The sequence below is a fragment of the Balaenoptera acutorostrata genome, chromosome 9, assembly GCF_949987535.1.
Source record: "Balaenoptera acutorostrata chromosome 9, mBalAcu1.1, whole genome shotgun sequence".
NCBI classification, from domain to species: Eukaryota; Metazoa; Chordata; class Mammalia; order Artiodactyla; family Balaenopteridae; genus Balaenoptera; species Balaenoptera acutorostrata.
In genome coordinates this window covers 57616266-57635494 of record NC_080072.1, presented here as the reverse complement: position 1 = coordinate 57635494, position 19229 = coordinate 57616266, and the positions used below count along the sequence as shown (strand labels likewise).

The window sequence follows — 19229 nt, the reverse complement described above, 5'->3', positions numbered from 1 at the left end:
ATCAAAGAGGAAATCCAAAAATACCTAGAGACAAATGACAATGAAAACACGATGAACCAAAACCTATGGGATGCAACAAAAGCAGTTCTAAGAGGGAAGTTTATAGCTATACAAGCCTACCTCAAGAAACAAGAAAAATCTCAAAGAAACAATCTAACATCACACCTAAAGGAACTAGAGAAAGAAGAACAAACAAAACCCAAATTTAGCAGAAGGAAAGAAATCATAAATATCAGAGCAGAAATAAATGAAATAGAAACAAAGAAAACAATAGCAAAGATCTATAAAACTAAAAGATGGTTCTTTGAGAAGATAAACAAAATTGATAAACCATTAGCCAGACTCATCAAGAAAAAGAGGGAGAGGACTCAAATCAATAAAATCTGAAATGAAAAAGGAGAAGTTACAACAGACACCGCAGAAATACAAAGCATCCTAAGAGATTACTACAAGCAACTGTATGTCAATAAAATGGACAACCTGGAAGAAATGGACAAATTCTTAGAAAGGTATAACCTTCCAAGACTGAACCAGGAAGAAATAGAAAATATGAACAGACCAATCACAAGTAATGAAATTGAAACTGTGATTAAAAATCTTCCAACAAACAAAAGTCCAGGACCAGATGGCTTCACAGGTGAATTCTATCAAACATTTAGAGAAGTGCTAGCACCCATCCTTCTCAAACTCTTCCAAAAAATTGCAGAGGAAGGAACACTCCCAAACTCATTCCATGAGGCCACCGTCACCCTGATACCAAAACCAGACAAAGATACTAGAAAAAAAGAAAATTACAGACCAATATCACTGATGAATATAGATGCAAAAATCCTCAATAAAATACTAGCAAACAGAATCCAACAACACATTACAAGGATCATACACCATGACGAAGTGGGATTTATCCCAGGGATGCAAGGATTCTTCAATATATGCAAATCAATCAATGTGATACACCATATTAACAAATTGAAGAATAAAAACCATATGATCATCTCAATAGATGCAGAAAAAGCTTTTGACAAAATTCAACACCCATTTATGATAAAAACTCTCCAGAAAGTGGGCATAGAGGGAACCTACCTCAAAGTAATAAAGGCCATATACGACAAACCCACAGCAAACATCATTCTCAATGGTGAAAAACTGAAAGCATTTCATCGAAGATCAGGAACTAGACAAGGATGTCCACTCTCGCCACTATTATTCAACATAGTTTTGGAAGTCCTAGCCACAGCAATCAGAGAAGAAAAAGAAATAAAAGGAATACAAATTGGAAAAGAAGAAGTAAAACTGTCACTGTTTGCAGATGACATGATACTATACATAGAGAATCCTAAAGATGCCACCAGAAAACTACTAGAGATAATCAATGAATTTGGTAAAGTTTCAGGATACAAAATTAATGCACAGAAATCTCTTGCATTCCTATACACTAATGATGAAAAATCTGAAAGGGAAATTAAGGAAACACTCCCATTTACCATTGCAACAAAAAAAATAAAATACCTAGGAATAAACCTACCTAGGGAGACAAAAGACCTGTATGCAGAAAACTATAAGACACTGATGAAAGAAATTATAGATGATACCAACAGTTGGAGAGATATACCATGTTCTTGGATTGGAAGAATCAATATTGTGAAAATGACTATACTACCCAAAGCAATCTACAGATTCAATGCAATCCCTATCAAATTACCAGTGGCATTTTTAACAGAACTAGAACAAAAAAATCTTAAAATTTGTATGGAGACAGAAAAGACCCCGAATAGCCAAAGCAGTCTTGAGGGAAAAAGCGGAGCTGGAGGAATCAGACTCCCTGACTTCAGACTATACTATAAAGCGACAGTAATCAAGACAATATGGTACTGGCACAAAAACAGAAACATAGATCAATGGAACAAGATAGAAAGCCCAGAGATAAACCCACGCCCCTACGGTCAACTAATCTATGAGAAAGGAGGCAAGGATATACAATGGAGAAAAGACAATCTCTTCAATAAGTGGTGCTGGGAAAACAGTACAGCTACATGTAAAAGAATGAAATTAGAACACTCCCTAACACCATACACAAAAATAAACTCAAAATGGATTAGAGACCTAAATGTAAGACCGGACACTATAAAAGTCTTAGAGGAAAACATAGGAAGAAGACTCTCTGACATAAATCACAGCAAGGTCTTTTTTGATCCATCTCCTAGAGTAATGGAAATAAAAACAAAAATAAACAAATGGGACCTAATGAAACTTCAAAGCTTTTGCACAGCAAAGGAAACCATAAACAAGATGAAAAGACAACCCTCAGTATGGGAGAAAATATTTGCAAACGAATCAAAGGATTAATCTCCAAAATATATAACCAGCTCATTCAGCTCAATATTAAAGAAACAAACAACCCAATCCAAAAATGGGCAGAAGACCTAAATAGACATTTCTCCAAAGAAGACATACAGATGGCCAAGAAGCACATGAAAAGATGCTCAACATCACTAATTATTAGAGAAATGCAAATCAAAACTACAATGAGGTATCACTTCACACCAGTTAGAATGGGCATCATCAGAAAATCCACAAACAACAAATGCTGGAGAGGATGTGGAGAAAAGGGAACCCTCTTGCTCTTTTGGTGGGAATGTAAATTGATACAGCCACTATGGAGAAGAGTATGGAGGTTCCTTAAAGAAGTAAAAATAGAATTACCACATGACCCAGCAATCCCACTGCTGGGCATATACCCAGAGAAAACCATAATTCAAAAAGACACATGCACCCCAACGTTCATTGCAGCACTATTTACAATAGCCAGGTCATGGTAGCAACCTAAATGCCCATCGACAGATGAATGGATAAAGAAGAGGTGGTACATATATACAATGGAATATTACTCAGCCGTAAAAAGGAATGAAATTGGGTCATTTGTTGAGACGTGGATGGATCTAGAGACTGTCATACAGAGTGAAGTAAGTCAGAAAGAGAAAAACAAATATCGTATATTAATGCATGTATGTGGAACCTAAAAAAATGGTACAGGTGAACTGGGTTGCAGGACAGAAGTTGAGACACAGATGTAGAGAACAAACGTATGGACACCAAGGGGGGAAAGTGGCGGGGGGGTGGGGGTGGGGGTGTGATGAATTGGGTGATTGGGATTGACATGTATACAGTGATGTGTATAAAATTGATGACTAATAAGAGCCTGCTGTATAGAAATATATATATATATATATATATATATATATATATATATATATATATTATTCAAGTCATCCAAAAAATAATAATTCTTCGTAAGATATACATCTAACTATAAGGGAACGGGTTGTCCAAAGCCCAGAGCATCCTGTTGTCTTAATTTCCTCTGCCTGAAGCAGAGAGTGTACTGTCCATCAGTGACTGCAGCAGGTTAGTCCTTGCACAACTGGTCAATGAGCAACACTCCCTATTCTTCTTTGTTTAAAGGAGTCAGAAATAAAAACAGTATAATATATACAGAAACAACTGTGAAAAGGACAGGACCCATAATATACCTATGTACAACATCATGGAATCCTAGAATCCTAGAGACTCTCAGAACAGCATTCAAGGAGGATTTAATTTTTACAGTTTTCCTGAATGAATAGGTAGCTGATTAGGCAGTGTCGAGGTGTTCACCATCTCATAAAGCAGCCTCTCCCACATGTGCAGCTGTTTCTTAGGGCATTTAATGCTGAATTAATATTTTTCTTCCTCTTACTTTTACCAGTTGGTCTCTGGAACTATACATAATGAGGTTCTATTCCCATTTGTGACAGCCCTTCAAGTGATACACAAAGGGGAAGTCCCACATTGTGGTCCTTTCTGCTGAGAGCCTACTATATGTCAGGTACTATGCCAGGCATTATCTCTTTTAATCCTTCCTAAAACTTTGAGAAACAAATTCACTATTGCTTCAAAAAAAAATTCACTGAATTTCTATTGAGTGTCATGCACTGTGCTAGGTGATGGAGATCAAAGGTGAACAAGAAAGACATATTCCTGCACTCAAAAATTTATTTTCTAGTGGCTAGAGATTTGTAAGAGCCAGGAAGATGGCTCCTAGAAGAAAACATAGGTGGAAAGCTTTAGGACATTAGATTTGGTAGTGATTTTCCTGGATATGACACCAAAAGCATAGGCAACAAAAGCAAAAATAGACAATTGGGACTACACCACAAAGGAAACAATCAACAAAATGAAAAGGCAACCTATGGAATGAAAGAAAATATTTGCAAATCATATATTTGATAAGGGATTAATATCTGGAATATATAAGGAACTTCTACAACAAAAAGAACCAAATAACCCAATTTAAAAATGGGGGGGGCTTCCCTGGTGGCGCAGTGGTTGAGAATCTGCCTGCCAACGCAGGGGACACAGGTTCAAGCCCTGGTCGGGAATATCCCACATGCCGCGGAGCGACTAAGCCCGTGAGCCACAATTGCTGAGCCTGCGCGTCTGGAGCCTGTGCTCCGCAACGGGAGAGGCCACGATAGTGAGAGACCCGCGCACCGCGATGAAGAGTGGTCCCCACTTGCCGCAACTAGAGAAAGCCCTCACACAGAAACGAAGACCCAACACAGCCATAAATAAATAAATAAATAAATAAATAAATAAAATTTAAAAATGGGCAAAGGACTTGAATAGAGAATTCTCCAAAGACACACAAATGACCTATAAGCATATGAAAAGTTGCTAAACATCACTAATCACAAGATAAATGCAAATCAAGACCACACTCACATTTGTAGAATGACCACTATCAAAAGAACGGAAAATAAGAAGTGTTGGCAAAGATGTGGAGAAAGTACCTATAAGCACTCTGGAAATGTAAAATGGTGCAGCCATTATGGAAAACAGTATAGAGGTTCCCCCCAAAATCAAAAATATAATTACCATATGAACCATCAATCCCACTTCTGGGTATATATCCAAAAATTCAAAGCAGGATCTTGAAGAGATATTTGCACACCTGTGTTCATTGTAGCATTATTTCACAATAACTAAGAGGTGGAAGCAACCCAAGTGAACATCAACAGATGGATGGATAGATAAAATGTAGTGTATACATTTTGCAATGGAATATTATGCAACCTTAAAAAGGAAGGAAATCCTAGGAATTCCCTGGTGGTCCAGTGGTTAGGACTCCACGCTTTCACTGCTGGGGCTCAGGTTCAATCCCTGGTTGGGGAACTAAGATCCTGCAACCCATGTGGTGCAGCCAAAAATAAATAAATAAAAGGGAAATCCTGTCACATGCAACAACATGGATAAACTTCAAGGACATTATGCTAAGTGAAATAAGCCAGTCACAAAAGAACAGAGATTGCATAATTCCACTCATACGAATCTGAAGTAGTCAAAATCATAGAAACAGAAAATAGAAGGGTCGTTACCAAGGGCTGGGGGTAGGAGGGAAAGGGAATTAGTGTTCAATGGGTAGAGAATTTCAGTTTTGCAAGATGAAAAATTTCTAGAGATCTGTTGTACAACAATATGAGTATACAATACTTAACACTACTGAACTATACACTTAAAATAGAATATTATTAATACCTTAGAGGTCTTCTCTGAGGCCCTCCTTCCCTAGAGGTAACTATCCTGAATATTTGTGCTAATCCTTCTCGTACTTTTCTTTATAGTTTTACCACTAATATGAGATATCTCTAAATAACATATATTTGCCTAATATTGAACTTTATATATGGAATCATTTATCCTCTTGTAACTTATCTCTTTTTCTCTGATCTCTTATTCTTTTTTTAACATGAACCTCTTTTTTGAGATTCATCATACTGGATATTCCTTTGAATGAAAACACCACAATTTATCTTCTATTCTGTTCTTAATGGACATTTAAGATGTTGCTAGTTTGGGGCTCCTACAAATGGGTATTACTGCTGTGAATCTTCTTGTACGTCTCTTAGTCCTGGTACACATGTCCAAAAGCTTCTCTTGACCCTAGATTCTGGAGTATAGATTTAAGTAAATGAAAAAGAAATTGAACACAACCTAAGCATCTCTCAAAAGGGTAATGGATGAATAAAATGTGACATTTATATAATGGAATATCATACAGTAATCAAAAGGAATGAACCTGATCTTTCTGTATCATCATGGATGGATCTCAAAAACGTTATATAGAATGATGAAAGTGAGAGAAAACAGGAACAATGAATCATACTATTTAGGTAAAAAAAAAAATTTTAAGCACACAAAACATAATACTAAATATATGTAAAAATATAAAAAGTGGTCTGGAAGTGTGCACAGTAAACTCGTGATCGTGTTTGTCTCTGAGGAAGATGGGAAAGGGGTCTTTATAGTGTTTTATTTCCTTTTAAAATAAATGACAAAATATTAACAATTGTTAACTCTGGGTGACAGAATAAGCATATTTGTTATACTGTTCTTTGTATTTTTTAAGTTCCTTAAGAGAGAGAGAGAGACTGGACCCAGAAGAACGTGAGGAGAATGTGTAAGCATCATTGAAATATTTGTGTTTGCCTAACAGTTCATCTAGTATTCAAAATTAACATAATCCTAAGGTAGGTTTTTGATGGTTTTCATTCTTCTGCTATAATTTTAAAAGGAACACTGTGGTTAAAAAAAAAAAAAAGACTGTGACTATGTCATACTAGTATTTACATAAGACAGATTCTCAGACGTGTAATTACTGGGTCAAAGAGTGTGAACCTCTGAAACATTTGCTGCCTTCCAGGAAACTGTTCCAGTATACGTTCCTTTGGAAAATCCTAACTTGAAATGTTATGGATCTGGGAGTGCTTTTTGTAGGCATAAAAGCCTCATCCTTTATTAACAGAAACTTAATTCTTCCACTTTGTAGATCAATACCTGATGCATATAGCTTCGCATTAACCTCTAGTTTAATCAGCATTCCTCTAGATAAAATGTTGAAGACATTTTAGCTCCTTATCAGGAAGGGCTGTCTAAACAGAGAGCTGTTCGAAGATCGGAGCTCCTCAGTCCTGGAGGCAGGTGAGCAGAGACTGGACAATTACTTGGCAGAATGTTATAGATTCCTTCTTTTATTTCATTCCTCAAATCTTTAGGAAACACCTCGTCCCTCAGCGACGTGCAAGGACCTGAAGACCCAGGCTGAATTTCTAGAGTTTAGCTAAATGATCCAGTCCTGGGATTCTCCGAATTCTTTATGGCTGGCTGGACCTTAATTTTAGGCTTTGTGGAGGGTGTGCCTGTGCGAACGAACGACAGGAAACGCAGGAAATGAAAACTAGCTTTTATTTTATTTCAATTAATTACGTTTCTTAAAACTATCCATCAAGCCCACTTGTGGGTTTTGGATACGAAGATAAATTCTTGCTGAAAGAACATTCTGGGGCGGGAAAAGGATAGGCAATTGTGGGTGGGGGAGGTTGGGCGAGAAAAATCAATGTCTCCTAGTCTTCTAGCAGGATGGCTCGTTTCCCGTACCCCTCGACCCCCGCTACCAAGCCCCGACACCCCTTCCGTGGAGTTAGCGCCGGCCGGCAAGCGAGCAAGGCCGGACACTTAGTAGCCCGGAACCTCGCGTGCGCGTTTCCGGCAGCAGCTTCAAGGGGAAGTGTTTGGGCGCTGCACCGCCTCGCGCCATGCCCTTCAGCCCCGCGCTCGGAGGTGAAAGCTCGTGGCTTGGGCCCCGGCCGTGGTCTTGGTGATTTTCTTTGTAGCTGGAGGTCAGAGGCCAGGCCTCAAGTGGGAACGGCCTCACCATGATGAACGGCCGGCCGGGCCGAGTGCCCTTACAGTTCCTGCCGAATGAGGCCCGGAGCCTGCCGCCGCCCAAGCTAACCGACCCGCGGCTCGTCTACGTCGGCTTCTTGGGTTACTGCTCCGGCCTGATTGATAACGCGATCCGGCGGCGGCCGATGGTGTCGGCTGGTGAGGGCTGCGCGGGCGGGATGGGCTGGGAGGAGAGGGGGCCGTAGGGCTGAGGGCCGGCTCTGCCTTAGGCTGCCTGAGGTGCCTCCGCTTTTCCGGGCCTTTTCGCGTTAACAGGCCCCGCCTCGCCTCCCTCAGGTATCCGCGCCCCGTGGGCTTCTCAGAATCGGGCCGGCCAGAGTGTCATTTCAGGAAACTGAGATACAGTGCAGCCCACGACCTCGCAGTGAGTCTGTGAAGGACCCCGGACTGAACTGCCTGCTCCCCTCTCAGTTCGCGCTGTGGGGTGTGCAAAAATGAGCGATCAATCGATGCAATGCACTACTAACACTGTGTGCATTATAGCATTTAGTCTTCAGACACCTTGGGTGGTGAGGTGGGGGAGAGGTATTATCCATAGTGGGGAAACAGAGCCTTAGATTAAAGCAGCTTGCCCAAGGTCGTAAGTAGCACAGTCTGTTTTTAAACTTCAGAGTCTATGTTCAGAACCAGCACTTCTCAGATTTAATGTGCATACTAATAACTTGGGGATCTTGTTAAAATGCAGATGCTGGTTCATTAGGTCTGCAGAGAGGCCTGATGTTCCCAATCTCCCAGACGCTGCTGGTCTGGGGACTTCACATTGAGTAGGAGGCTCTAAACCACTGGGCTGTATTTCCTAGTAGATCAGTGTTCACCTGTCTGAGACCAACAGTGATAGTAAGTGACGCAGCTGTGCTAAAGTCTATGGATTTCCAAAGGGAAGAGAGGGAAACTTTGTAAAACGTGTCTTTCAATTTAGCTTTGATATGTCAGACAGATACTTGGAGAGAGCCTTCCAGGCCCATGGGAGGCTAGTGGGAGTGAATGGGGGCAAGAGCACCTGAATGGGGGGCAGTTGGTGATGAGTGAGTGCAGAGTAGGGCGGTAAGGCAACAAAGATTTAGGTGGATGGTGGAAATTTATTCTCTAGGCAGATGGGATCCTTACATGCTTTTGAAAGCTATCAAAGCTATCAGAGGAAGTTCAGTGATTGGACCTGTGTTTTAAAAGGTCAACTTTGTTAGAAACTGATTGGAGCCAAGGAGCCCAGCTAGGAAGAAGGCTAATACAGTGGTTCAGGCAAGCAGGAATCACCTACTTGTGCCTCTTTTGCCTTCTTCCAGCTGTATGTATGTCTGGAGGTCGACTCCCAACCCACCAAATTTCGGCATTTCTAGTGCTCAAATAGACTTGAGATCCTATCTGCTTTGGACAGGACCCCACTCCACAGAAAGGAGTGATCTTTGTCCATTTCTGCCACTAGGAACTATGGAGTGTTCTCCCTTCTTATCACCACTCCACACTTGCCCACGCCTGTCACTTGGTGTAATGGAAAGAGCTCCATTTTGGAATTAAATGGACTTGCTCCGCTGCTTCCCAGCCATGTCATCTTGTGCAAGTTACTTGGTCAGAGCTCAAGTTTCCTCATCTATAAAGTGAGAATAATTCATCTTTGCATATTTTTTTGTGAGAATTAAGTGAGATTCTATAGGCAAATGCCTGGCACACGAAAGGTGCCTAACAGGTTTCCCTTTCCTTAGCTCTTGTTATGCAAACAGTTTACCATATATTTGTTCAATCTTAACTGAGCTCTTTCCCTGTGCCAGGCAGTGTTACACATTGGCTGTATAGGGGGAGGAATACTGACCTGCCCTTGAGGAACTCCTAATTGTGTCCGGGAGACAAACAGATCTGGGTCTAGGTGTGACAGACAGGTATTTTGATAGAGGTGGGTGAGCAGAGAGTGCTTTGGGAGCATAAAGGAGGTTCAGATCAGAGGGATCCTGTTCCAGAGGAAGAAACGGTTGGCTGAGATTTGAAGTATGTATCACTTAATCTCACCTCATGGTTGTCAAACAATGTTTTGTGCCTTTTCTGGGAGACAGAAGAGCATAGTAGTTAAGAGCACAAGCTTTTGCATTTGACACCACCTCCTCCCTACTAGCCATTTGATTCTGAAGAAGTTACTTATCTCTGTGAGCTTTAGTTTCCTCATCTATGAAATAGGGATGGTGTCTACCTCTTTGTGTGGCTGTGAGAACTAGGTGAGATAATGGATGTAAAGCACTTAGCCCAGGCCTAGGGGTCAGAGTTCCTGAGTTCCCTGGGTTTCCCCTTAGTTGCTTTGGAAAATTCAGGTCTTGAGGACTTTATTGAAATAGTTTTCCTCAGCAGCATTTATTGAATGCATACTGTGTTTATCTAGTTCAATGTCTGGCATATAGTAATGTTCAATGAGTATTTATTGAATGAATGTGTAGATTACAAGGAAATATAAAACATTGTCCCAACCATCCAAAGATTTACAAACCAGATGGGCATATCTATTAAAAAGATGAACTGTGGTACAACTTTATGCACATAGGAGGAGTGGGGAAGGAGAAACATATGGTGGATTTTCCAACTGTGGATGGAGAGTACCTGGCATTCTGTAGGTAGTTGGAATATTCTATCAATGAAATCAAGTTGTGCAGATCTTTTTCAAGTTAGCATAAAATATTAAATACAATTTTTTCTTAAGCTTTTCTCCCATCACCTGTTTTTAAACCCTTGTTTCTGGTTACCACTTACCTGCCCTAAATTTAGAGTTAGTTGGTATCTAAGTGTAATCCACAAAATTAAATGTTTATTGATTTCTAGTTTAATATATCAGTAGTTTATGGCATTCTGCAAAGAGCACCATGGCTTTCAAGTTTAGGTTCACTTAGTAAAGGAAAGAAGGGGAAGATAATTGTGGGAGGGTTGTGTATGTGGTGAAAGGGAGACCACTGCTGAAAGAGAAGAGGCTAGGGAAATGAGGACTTGGGAAGAGGCCAAGCCATGCCTTTAGGGCTAGGACACTGATATCATCTAAATCTTCTGTGAAGGATATGAGTAAGCACAGAGAGTCTGAGTCTTTGTATCTGTGTTGTCCAGTGGCACACGGGAGAACCCAGCACATTTTGGTTTGCTGTATTACAGGTGGCCCATTAGGGGAAGCAGTGGCTGTTCGGGGTAAGGGAGAATGCAGAAGAGTCTGGGCCTTGTCCAGTCCCAGGTCATAGTGATACTTTGTATTTTTATTGTTTTACAATTTTTCCAAAACACTGTAATAACTACTGTGAAAAAGATAGGTTAGGTATTATCTTTTAGAGGTAGTAAATTGATTTTCCCAAGGCCATTCATCCATTTATTATATATTTATTAAGTGCTGTCTGTGTGCTGGTATACAAAGATGAATCAAACATTGACTTTGCCTGGTAGTAGAGAGAGAAATAATTACTATAGCAATTTACATATTAATAGATATGAGTTCATCCTTTTAACTCCAGGAAAGTTATAGGAAGGCTTCTTAGCAGAAGTGATGTCTGAGTTGAATCTTGAAGGATCAGGAAGTTGCTGGACAGAGAAGTAATCAGTGCACACTATATAGAAGCATGAAGGAGCCTAGTTCATGTGAGGAATTAAAAGTAGTTCAGTATTGCTGGGCACAATGTGCATATCAGGGAGTGTCAGAAGATGAAGGTGGAAGAGGCAGCTCGTGAAAGGCCTGGGAGATCATATGCATGAGTTTAGGGTCCTGTTGACCATAATTGAAGAAGGGACTGACAGACTAGTTTGTGTTTTTGTAGAAATTCCTCTAATGACAGGGTAAAAGCTGGGATCAGTGTGGAGTAGAAAATGAGGTGAAAGGGAGACCAGTTAGTGTAAATAAGCATAAGTTCCCTGAAGTGAGGAAAGGAAATATTTATAAGGTAGAATTGACAGTGACTGGATGTAGGGGAAGAGGGTAGAAAAAAAAGATAATTACTGTGTTTATTACCCAGGACATGGATTCCTGGGTAAATGGTCTTATTCTCTGAATTAAGAAAAAGAGGTATGAATAGGAAGGAACTGAGTTTGTTTGGGGGTATTCAGGTAAACGTATCTGTCAAATATTTGGACATATTTGCTGTTCAGCATGGGTGCCTGAGTTGGATGTTACTTATAGATGATAATAGATAAAACTATAGGAATAAAAAGTTCTCCAAAGGAACATGTACGGGATAAGAAGAGGGCTGGGAATAGAATTCTGAGGCATAGCTAGAAAACCTGCCCTTAGCCTTTTGCAAAAAAATATTTTTGTATATAAAGTTTATACCTTTGCATCTCCCCTTCACATTATAAATTTTGGCTTTCCTAGATCATGTGATTTGATCCTCTCCAGTCTTATTATAATAGGATGATTTTTTTGGTAGGATGATTTTATTTATTTATTATTTATTTTTATTTTTTCTGCTCTGCGTGGCATGTGGGATCTTAGTTCCCCAACCAGGGATCGAACCCATACCCCCTGCAGTGGAAGCGCAGAGTCTTAACCACTGGACCGCCAGGGAAATCCCAGTAGGATGATTTTTTAAAGATAGTTTTTGAATAAGAAATACATGCAAAATTACAAAATTTAGAAGGTACAAAAGAGAATTGAGATATGTTTGTCGTACAGTGTACTGTTTTAGTAACCACTAGATATGCAAAAATAAATCAGTATATGGAGACAAACCAAATTGCTTTTAGACCATCTGTAGAGTACTTTACCTCTACTTGTCATCTCCTGAACATGTCCTGGAATACAAGCTAGTGTAGGTCTAAAGTTAACTTATTGAAAAAGGAAAATTTTTTTTTCTGTTTCAGTCTGCCATTCAAGTTTTTGTACTTACCCACCTTTTTCCTTGAAGAAACTTATAAAACCTGAATTTAAAAAATCTTGGGTTCTGTTGATAGTTATATTTGTAGACTTAATGTTGCTTTTCATAGTTGCCAGATATCCTTAGGAAGATGTCCCAAAGAATACCCATATACAAAAGCCTTTTTTTTTTTAAAGAATGTCGAAAGAAATAAATTATATATCTGAAACATTAAAAATGTGATTTTTAATACAATGACTGATTTTTGCTTTCTTTGGGATTTGTTGTTTCAATTTCAGGTTTGCATCGCCAGCTTCTATATGTTACTTCCTTTATTTTTGTCGGATATTATCTTTTAAAACGTCAAGACTGTATGTATGCTCTGACGGACCACGATATGTTTGCATATGTAAAGTCACATCCAGAGGATTTTCCTGGAAAAGGTATTTCAAGTTAATTGCAGAAAACTTCTTTCTTACTCTGTATCATTTTCCCTGGTTAATCTTATTCATGCCTATGGCTTCAGTGCCTTCTGTATTTTGTTGACTTCCACATCTTTGTCTGTAGACCAGAATTCTCTTGAATTCATATATCCAGTTTCTGGCTGAGTACCTCTGTGTCCCTCAGACAGCAGACAGAACTCATGTCCCCTCTGCTTGCCCAGACCTCCTGTTCTTCTGTGTCCTGCTTCAGTGAATGGCACTACTGTCCACCTAGGCTCTCCAGCCAGAAACCTGGGAATCATCTTCAAGTCTGTGTCTTTGACTTCCCATTAGTCATCAAGTCTTACCGTTCTAATCCCTAAATAATTCTCAACCCTGCACTCTCCTCTCTACCCTTGTCACTACCCTGGTTCAGGCCCTGGTAACCTCTTGTGTGGACGCTTGCACTTGCCTCTAGCTTGCCTCTGCCTTTAGTCTTACCGAAAATCACATCTCTGTGGATAAATATGAATGTGCTTAAAATAGCTATTCATTGCCTTTTGGATAAAATCAAGACTCCCTAGGATGGCTTGTTTTCCCAGGCTGAGCTAATTGCCTGGTAGAAACACTTAACTCATACCTCTTATCCACCCCTTAACACACACAGGGTGTGTTGTGTCCCTCACTGGACTGTAGCTTCATCTTTGTTTCTCCAGCCTCCAGCACAGAGCCTACACGTAGTAGGCACTTAAATAAATAATGGCTGGCCTGAACTACATAGGGCCCTGCCTCATCTCCTGCCTCATGAAATGCTGTCCTGAACCTGCCCTATATCACTTTGTACATGCTATACCTCCTTAGTCCTCCTCTTGCCCCATTTCCACTCTATGCACCTAACAAAATTCCTGCTCAAGATTCATCATCTCAATGAAGCCTTCATCCAGCTATAGACAGGAATTTCCTTAGCACACTCTACTTATCTTTGTGCAGCTGTGAATATAACTGTAATACTGCTGTTTTCTTGTTCACATTTTATACAGATACACAATATAGATGTGTGTATACATGAGTGAATGAGTGTAGGAAATATTTGAAATTTTGAAAATTTTGTAAATGTATTTTTAGATTTTCCTATTTATGTAAAAGTGTAGTATTAAGCATTTAAATTTCATCAGACTGAATGATGATGTGTAGGGTCCTATTTAGCTCTGAAATTATATTACTCTAACATTTCCCTAGCCTTCAGTCACATATGTGATATTTATGGTGGATCAGAAAGGCAGCTTTTTTTTGCCAATGAAGAGCTCAAAGACTAGTACAAAGCCCTGAATAGTAGATGTATCAGGGATGGGAAATACTCAGGACTGCTGGATGTTAGAGCTGAAAGGAATCTTGGGAATATTGATTTCTAAGAGGGAGACCCAGTGGCAGTTAGTCCTCAGTCCCAGACCTCTGGCTCTTTGCCTCTGCATTTCCACTAGCCCTCTGGCAGTGAGTGTAGCCTCACAGGCTCATTCTCTCTGAGCAGCAGATCACTGGCAGGTGTGCCCAGAGCCTCCTGCATGGACAGTGCAGGCATGGAGAGCTTGACTGCCTCGGCTCCTGGCCCCTCCCTATTCATTCCTTCTTTTACCCCTTCAGCTAGGATTCCCCTGGCAGCACTTTGCCCCTCCAGATAACCATCTGGATGTCACCACAGATTCTTCCAAAGTTATTCTTCATTCAGTGGAACAAAATGCCTCAGTGATTGCCAAGCCATGGCTGAGGACTAGAAAATAAGGCAGTTCTTAAAAGAATATTAAGTGTTAATTTTTCTTTAGGAAATATGATTTTTTAAACACAATTTAAAAATCTTTTGTGATCTCTCTTTTTATAGATAAGAAAACTTATGGTGAAATTCTTGAAGAATTCCATCCAGTGCGTTGAAGTCTTCAAAATGCTTGCTCTGGTTTCACTGATACCGGTTTTTTCTGAATTTTGTGGAACTGTTTCTATGACATCTGAAGTGTATGGTAATCTATACATTAACACCTTGTGATTAAAATGGTAATCATAAGCACTCTGACTCCTTTTTGTCATAAGAAAAATAGTTCATCGGAGAATGGTCAGTTTCCATTTACCTAGTTTTGTTTTTTTTTTTTTAAATCTTCATCCTTCCTGGTTTTAAATTTATTTATTTATTTATGGCTGTGTTGGGTCTTCGTTTCTGTGCGAGGGATTTCTCTAGTTGCGGCAAGTGGGGGCCACTCTTCATCGCAGTGCGCGGGCCTCTCACTGTCGCGGCCGCTCTTGTTGCGGAGCACAGGCTCCAGACGCACAGGCTCAGTAGCTGTGGCTCACGGGCCCAGTTGCTCCGTGGCATGTGGGATCTTCCCAGACCAGGGCTCGAACCCATGTCCCCTGCATTGTCAGGCAGATTCTCAACCACTGCGCCACCAGGGAAGCCCTCCATTTACCTAGTTTTAAGAAGACATCTGGCAGATTTAAAAATGGGGTTTAGTTTTAGTTCAGAGTTGGCAAACTATAGCCTGTGGGCCAAATCTGGCTCACTGCCAATACAATTTTATTGGACACAGCCAAGCTCATTTGTTTACCTGTTTATGGCTGCTTCCATGCTACTGCAGCAGAGTTGAATGGTGGTGACAGAGACCTTATGGTCTGCAAAGCCTAAAATATTTAATATATGGCCCTTTACAGAAGAGTTTTGCCTGCTCCAGTTCTAATGCAAAGTGAATCCAAGCAAGCCAGATTATGGTAGGTTTTGTGAGTCGTGCAGAATAATTTTGACTTGATTCTGTAGGTAGTGGAAAGTCACTAAAGGATTTTAAATAGGAATAACATGATCATGTTTGTATTACTGAGCTCTCTGCAACAACGTAGAGGGTGGTTGAGAAGGAGGAAACTCAAGACCAGGAGAACAGCTGATACGGCAAAGGGGTCTCAGCTCTTAGATGGATCATCCTGGAGAAAGTGGGCTCAGTAGCTAAGGCTGTCTACAGTGGAGCTTGGTGCAATTAGAAGTAAAAGATCCCACCTAACTAGAATGAGGTTACTCTTTATGGCTTATCAAGTCCAAATGCTTGTCCAAAACGTTTTTGTTTCCAAGGTCAGATTTTATAATCAGATTAGGTTTTGGAGATTAATAAAACTGTTTATTTACATGTGATTTCAAATTAGGTGGCAGTCTGAATATAAGCAGATGGGCAAATCAGATGGTTCCATCTCTCTTCTCTTGAGTCCTACTTGTTAAAAATGAAATCGCGTCTGAGAAAGTAGAGGTTAATAAAGATATGTACAAATACAAGGTATTATTTTTTATTGCTACTGCAATAAATAAGTTTATAGTTCACCTGTGCTCAGCAGGAGTAAGAGTGTGAACCACTCACTCAGAGTTTAGGACTCTGCTACTTCTTAGTTCTGGAGGCTAAAAAGTAAGGGAGGGCTAGAACAAAGACAAGGTGAGGGTGGGAGAAAAAAATCCACCTATAATAATAGCTCTCACATGCCAGCTGCTTTTGACTTATTGTCGTGTTTAATTTTCATAACAACTTTATGAGGTAGGTAACACTTTCCCCATTTTATAGATGAGGAAATTTAGGCTACAGTGGGTTAAATAACTTGCCCAAGATCACAGTGAATGACTGCCAAGAGGGAAGGATGTGAACTTCAATTAGTCGGATGCTAAAACTTCTCTTTCTCCTGTAACACATTGGCCAGGTGACATGTGGTCCCTTGTGAACCACTGGCTACCACCCCAAGCTGGTAAGAGGAGCAAGGAGAGTTGTGAATAGCAACAAGCAACCTAAAGGTGACCCAGTGATGAGTCCACGAATTGGTTCTCAGAGGCAGGTAGGGAAGCATCCCAGACATCCAAGTCACCTTCACTTCTAGCTGCAGGTCCAGGTCTTTCTGGTCTTATCATCATCAGGCTAGCGAACTGCTCCATGTCCTCATCACAGAGTCTGCCTTCTATCATGTGGAGTAAGCTGTGGAGTGCAGAAATTTTAAGAAAGCAGTCAGTATAAATTCACACCATTAAGGTACTGTCACATGCCTATTAAAGTAGGAAAAATACTGAAAAAGCACAGCGGTGCTGCTGTAGGAAAACTCTGGTGGCATTATAGCGCTACAAGAAGAATCCGGTTGTCAGTGCTGCAATATCTCACCTAGTTTCATCTCTACATTTTACTAACAGGAAAACTACAGAAAGGTGAACTAAGTTGTCCAGGGCATAGAGAGATCAGTGAAGAGCCAGGACAAGAGGCCAGATATTTTTTAACTTCTGTACAGCTGCCACAAAAAACAAGCTAGGGTGCGTTGAAGCGTTGCAATGTAGAATTGGCTGCTCTTGTCTTTGAAGTGGTTTGGCTGACCAAGGAGTGGGGTTTCTCACCGCTTTGCCATCCCTAATTCCCACCTCCAGCCCAAGCTGCAGAATTCTAAGGTGATAAGGAAATCCAGTAGTGTAGAGGAAAGGAATTAGATGTGAGCTAGGCCAGGGCCCATTCACATCTTGGCTCTGCCATTTCCTGAGTAACCTCGGACTCATTTTATCTCTCAGACCTCCAGTTTTTCCATTTGTAAGAGGGGATTATAATTCCATTAGATCATTGATAGGCAAGTGATTTTAAACTACAAGACTATTCAAGTGCTAATTGTTTTTATTAATTTTTTTATTATTCAGTGAATAAACTGAAACCCAGAGAAGTGAGTGAAAACAAGGCCTCACAGCTCATTAGTGATGGAATCAGGACTTGAACCCAGAGCTCTTGACCCAGCCCCATTACATTCAAGAAGAACCTCTGAAAGGCCACCCAGGGAGCCTCAAGGGGAGAGGGAAGCGGGTTGAAGTTGGCAGTTTGGGTTTGGGTTTGAGGTAGGGGAAGGGAAAATGGCTGAGAAAATACCAGGAGCAGAGCTCTTTATAGGCTATGTGTTCAGAATCCATGTGTATTTCCCATCATTATAGAGTGGCCTCAGGAAAATCATGAAGATAACACAATATAGCAGAGAGTAAATCTGATGGAAAGAACACCCAGCTCAAAGTTGGGGCCATTCTTGCTTTTTTTTAATCCCCTTACTAATTATGTGACTTTGGGTGAGTCAGTTCATCTCTCTGGATTTAATTTCCTTACAGGTAAAATGAGGATAAAGATTCTGCCCAAATACCTGCATCGGGTGGTTTTGAGATTCCCATGGACATGGACTTGGACATGGTTTATTACCGATGAAGCCAGTTTGTGGGAGCAGGGCTGACAGGTGGCACAGGATCAAAACTGGCATGTGCCGTGGCCAAATTTCTCCCAATCATTACCCAGGAGTGACCCATCCATGACTGTCCCAGATCCCCTTCCCACCTCCTTCCCTGTGCCACCACCTGCTAGTCTAGCTTCCTGCTCATCTACACCTCACAACCCCAGCCCTTCTGTGCTCAGATTCCAACACGTATGTATACGTCCTCACAACTGGGCTTCCCAACAGGCATGCCTCCACACTGGTGTCCCCGGAACAGATTTGAGTGCCCACATAGTGGTCCTTTAGCTTTCCATTTGGCTGGCTGCCACTTGGGATGGCAAGAGTACCCCTGCTAGTTGCAGGACTACTGTGAGCAGCCTCACCTATGTACCCCCATGTGCCATATAATTCTCCATATTTCATAACTTGAAAAAATGTTGGAAGCAGTGCCACACACACATAGAATTCACGTTCTACACGTGAGTAAACACATGCCTTGGGTAAGTTTCTTCACTTATAAAATAGAAAAAATAAAACCTGTCTTCTGGACTTCCCTGATGGCACAGTGTTTAAGAATCCGCCTATCAATGCAAGGGACACAGGTTCGAGCCCTGGTCCAGGAAGATCCCACATGCCACGGAGCAGCTAAGCCTGTGCGCCACAACTACTGAGCCTGCGCTCTAGAGGCCGCGAGCCACAACTACTGAAGCCCGTGTGCCACAACTACTGAAGCCTGTGCGCCTAGAGCCTGTGCTCTGCAACGAGAAGCCACCACAGTGAGAAGCCCGTGCATCACAATGAAGAGTAGCTCCTGCTCACTGCAACTAGAGAAAGCCCACGCACAGCAATGAAGACCCAAAGCAGCCAAAAATTAATTAATTAATTAATTTAAAAAAAAAAAACTATCTTCCTAGAATTGTTATGAAGATTAAATGAGTTAATCCTATCTCAAGCATTTAGGGACTATGCTGGCATTCATTATGTGCTC

At 40.8% G+C, this 19229-nt stretch overlaps 2 protein-coding genes across 2 annotated transcripts in view; one reads left to right on the top strand and one right to left on the bottom strand.

The window, feature by feature from the left end:
- Window positions 1-7592: 7592 nt before the first annotated feature.
- On the top strand, window positions 7593-15062 carry NDUFC2 (NADH:ubiquinone oxidoreductase subunit C2). Its single transcript, XM_007187588.2, has 3 exons — window positions 7593-7920; window positions 12884-13027; window positions 14883-15062. The coding sequence occupies exons 1-3, from the start codon at window positions 7752-7754 to the stop codon at window positions 14930-14932; spliced, it is 363 nt and encodes a 120-aa protein (XP_007187650.1). The 5' UTR covers window positions 7593-7751; the 3' UTR covers window positions 14933-15062.
- A 664-nt stretch (window positions 15063-15726) lies between these two features.
- The window catches only part of THRSP (thyroid hormone responsive), a 41130-nt gene continuing 37627 nt past the window's right edge, over window positions 15727-19229 (bottom strand). Inside the window, 1 exon segment of the mRNA XM_057552346.1 lies at window positions 15727-16992. Coding sequence (XP_057408329.1) covers window positions 16979-16992 — 14 coding nt within the window. The 3' untranslated portion in view covers window positions 15727-16978.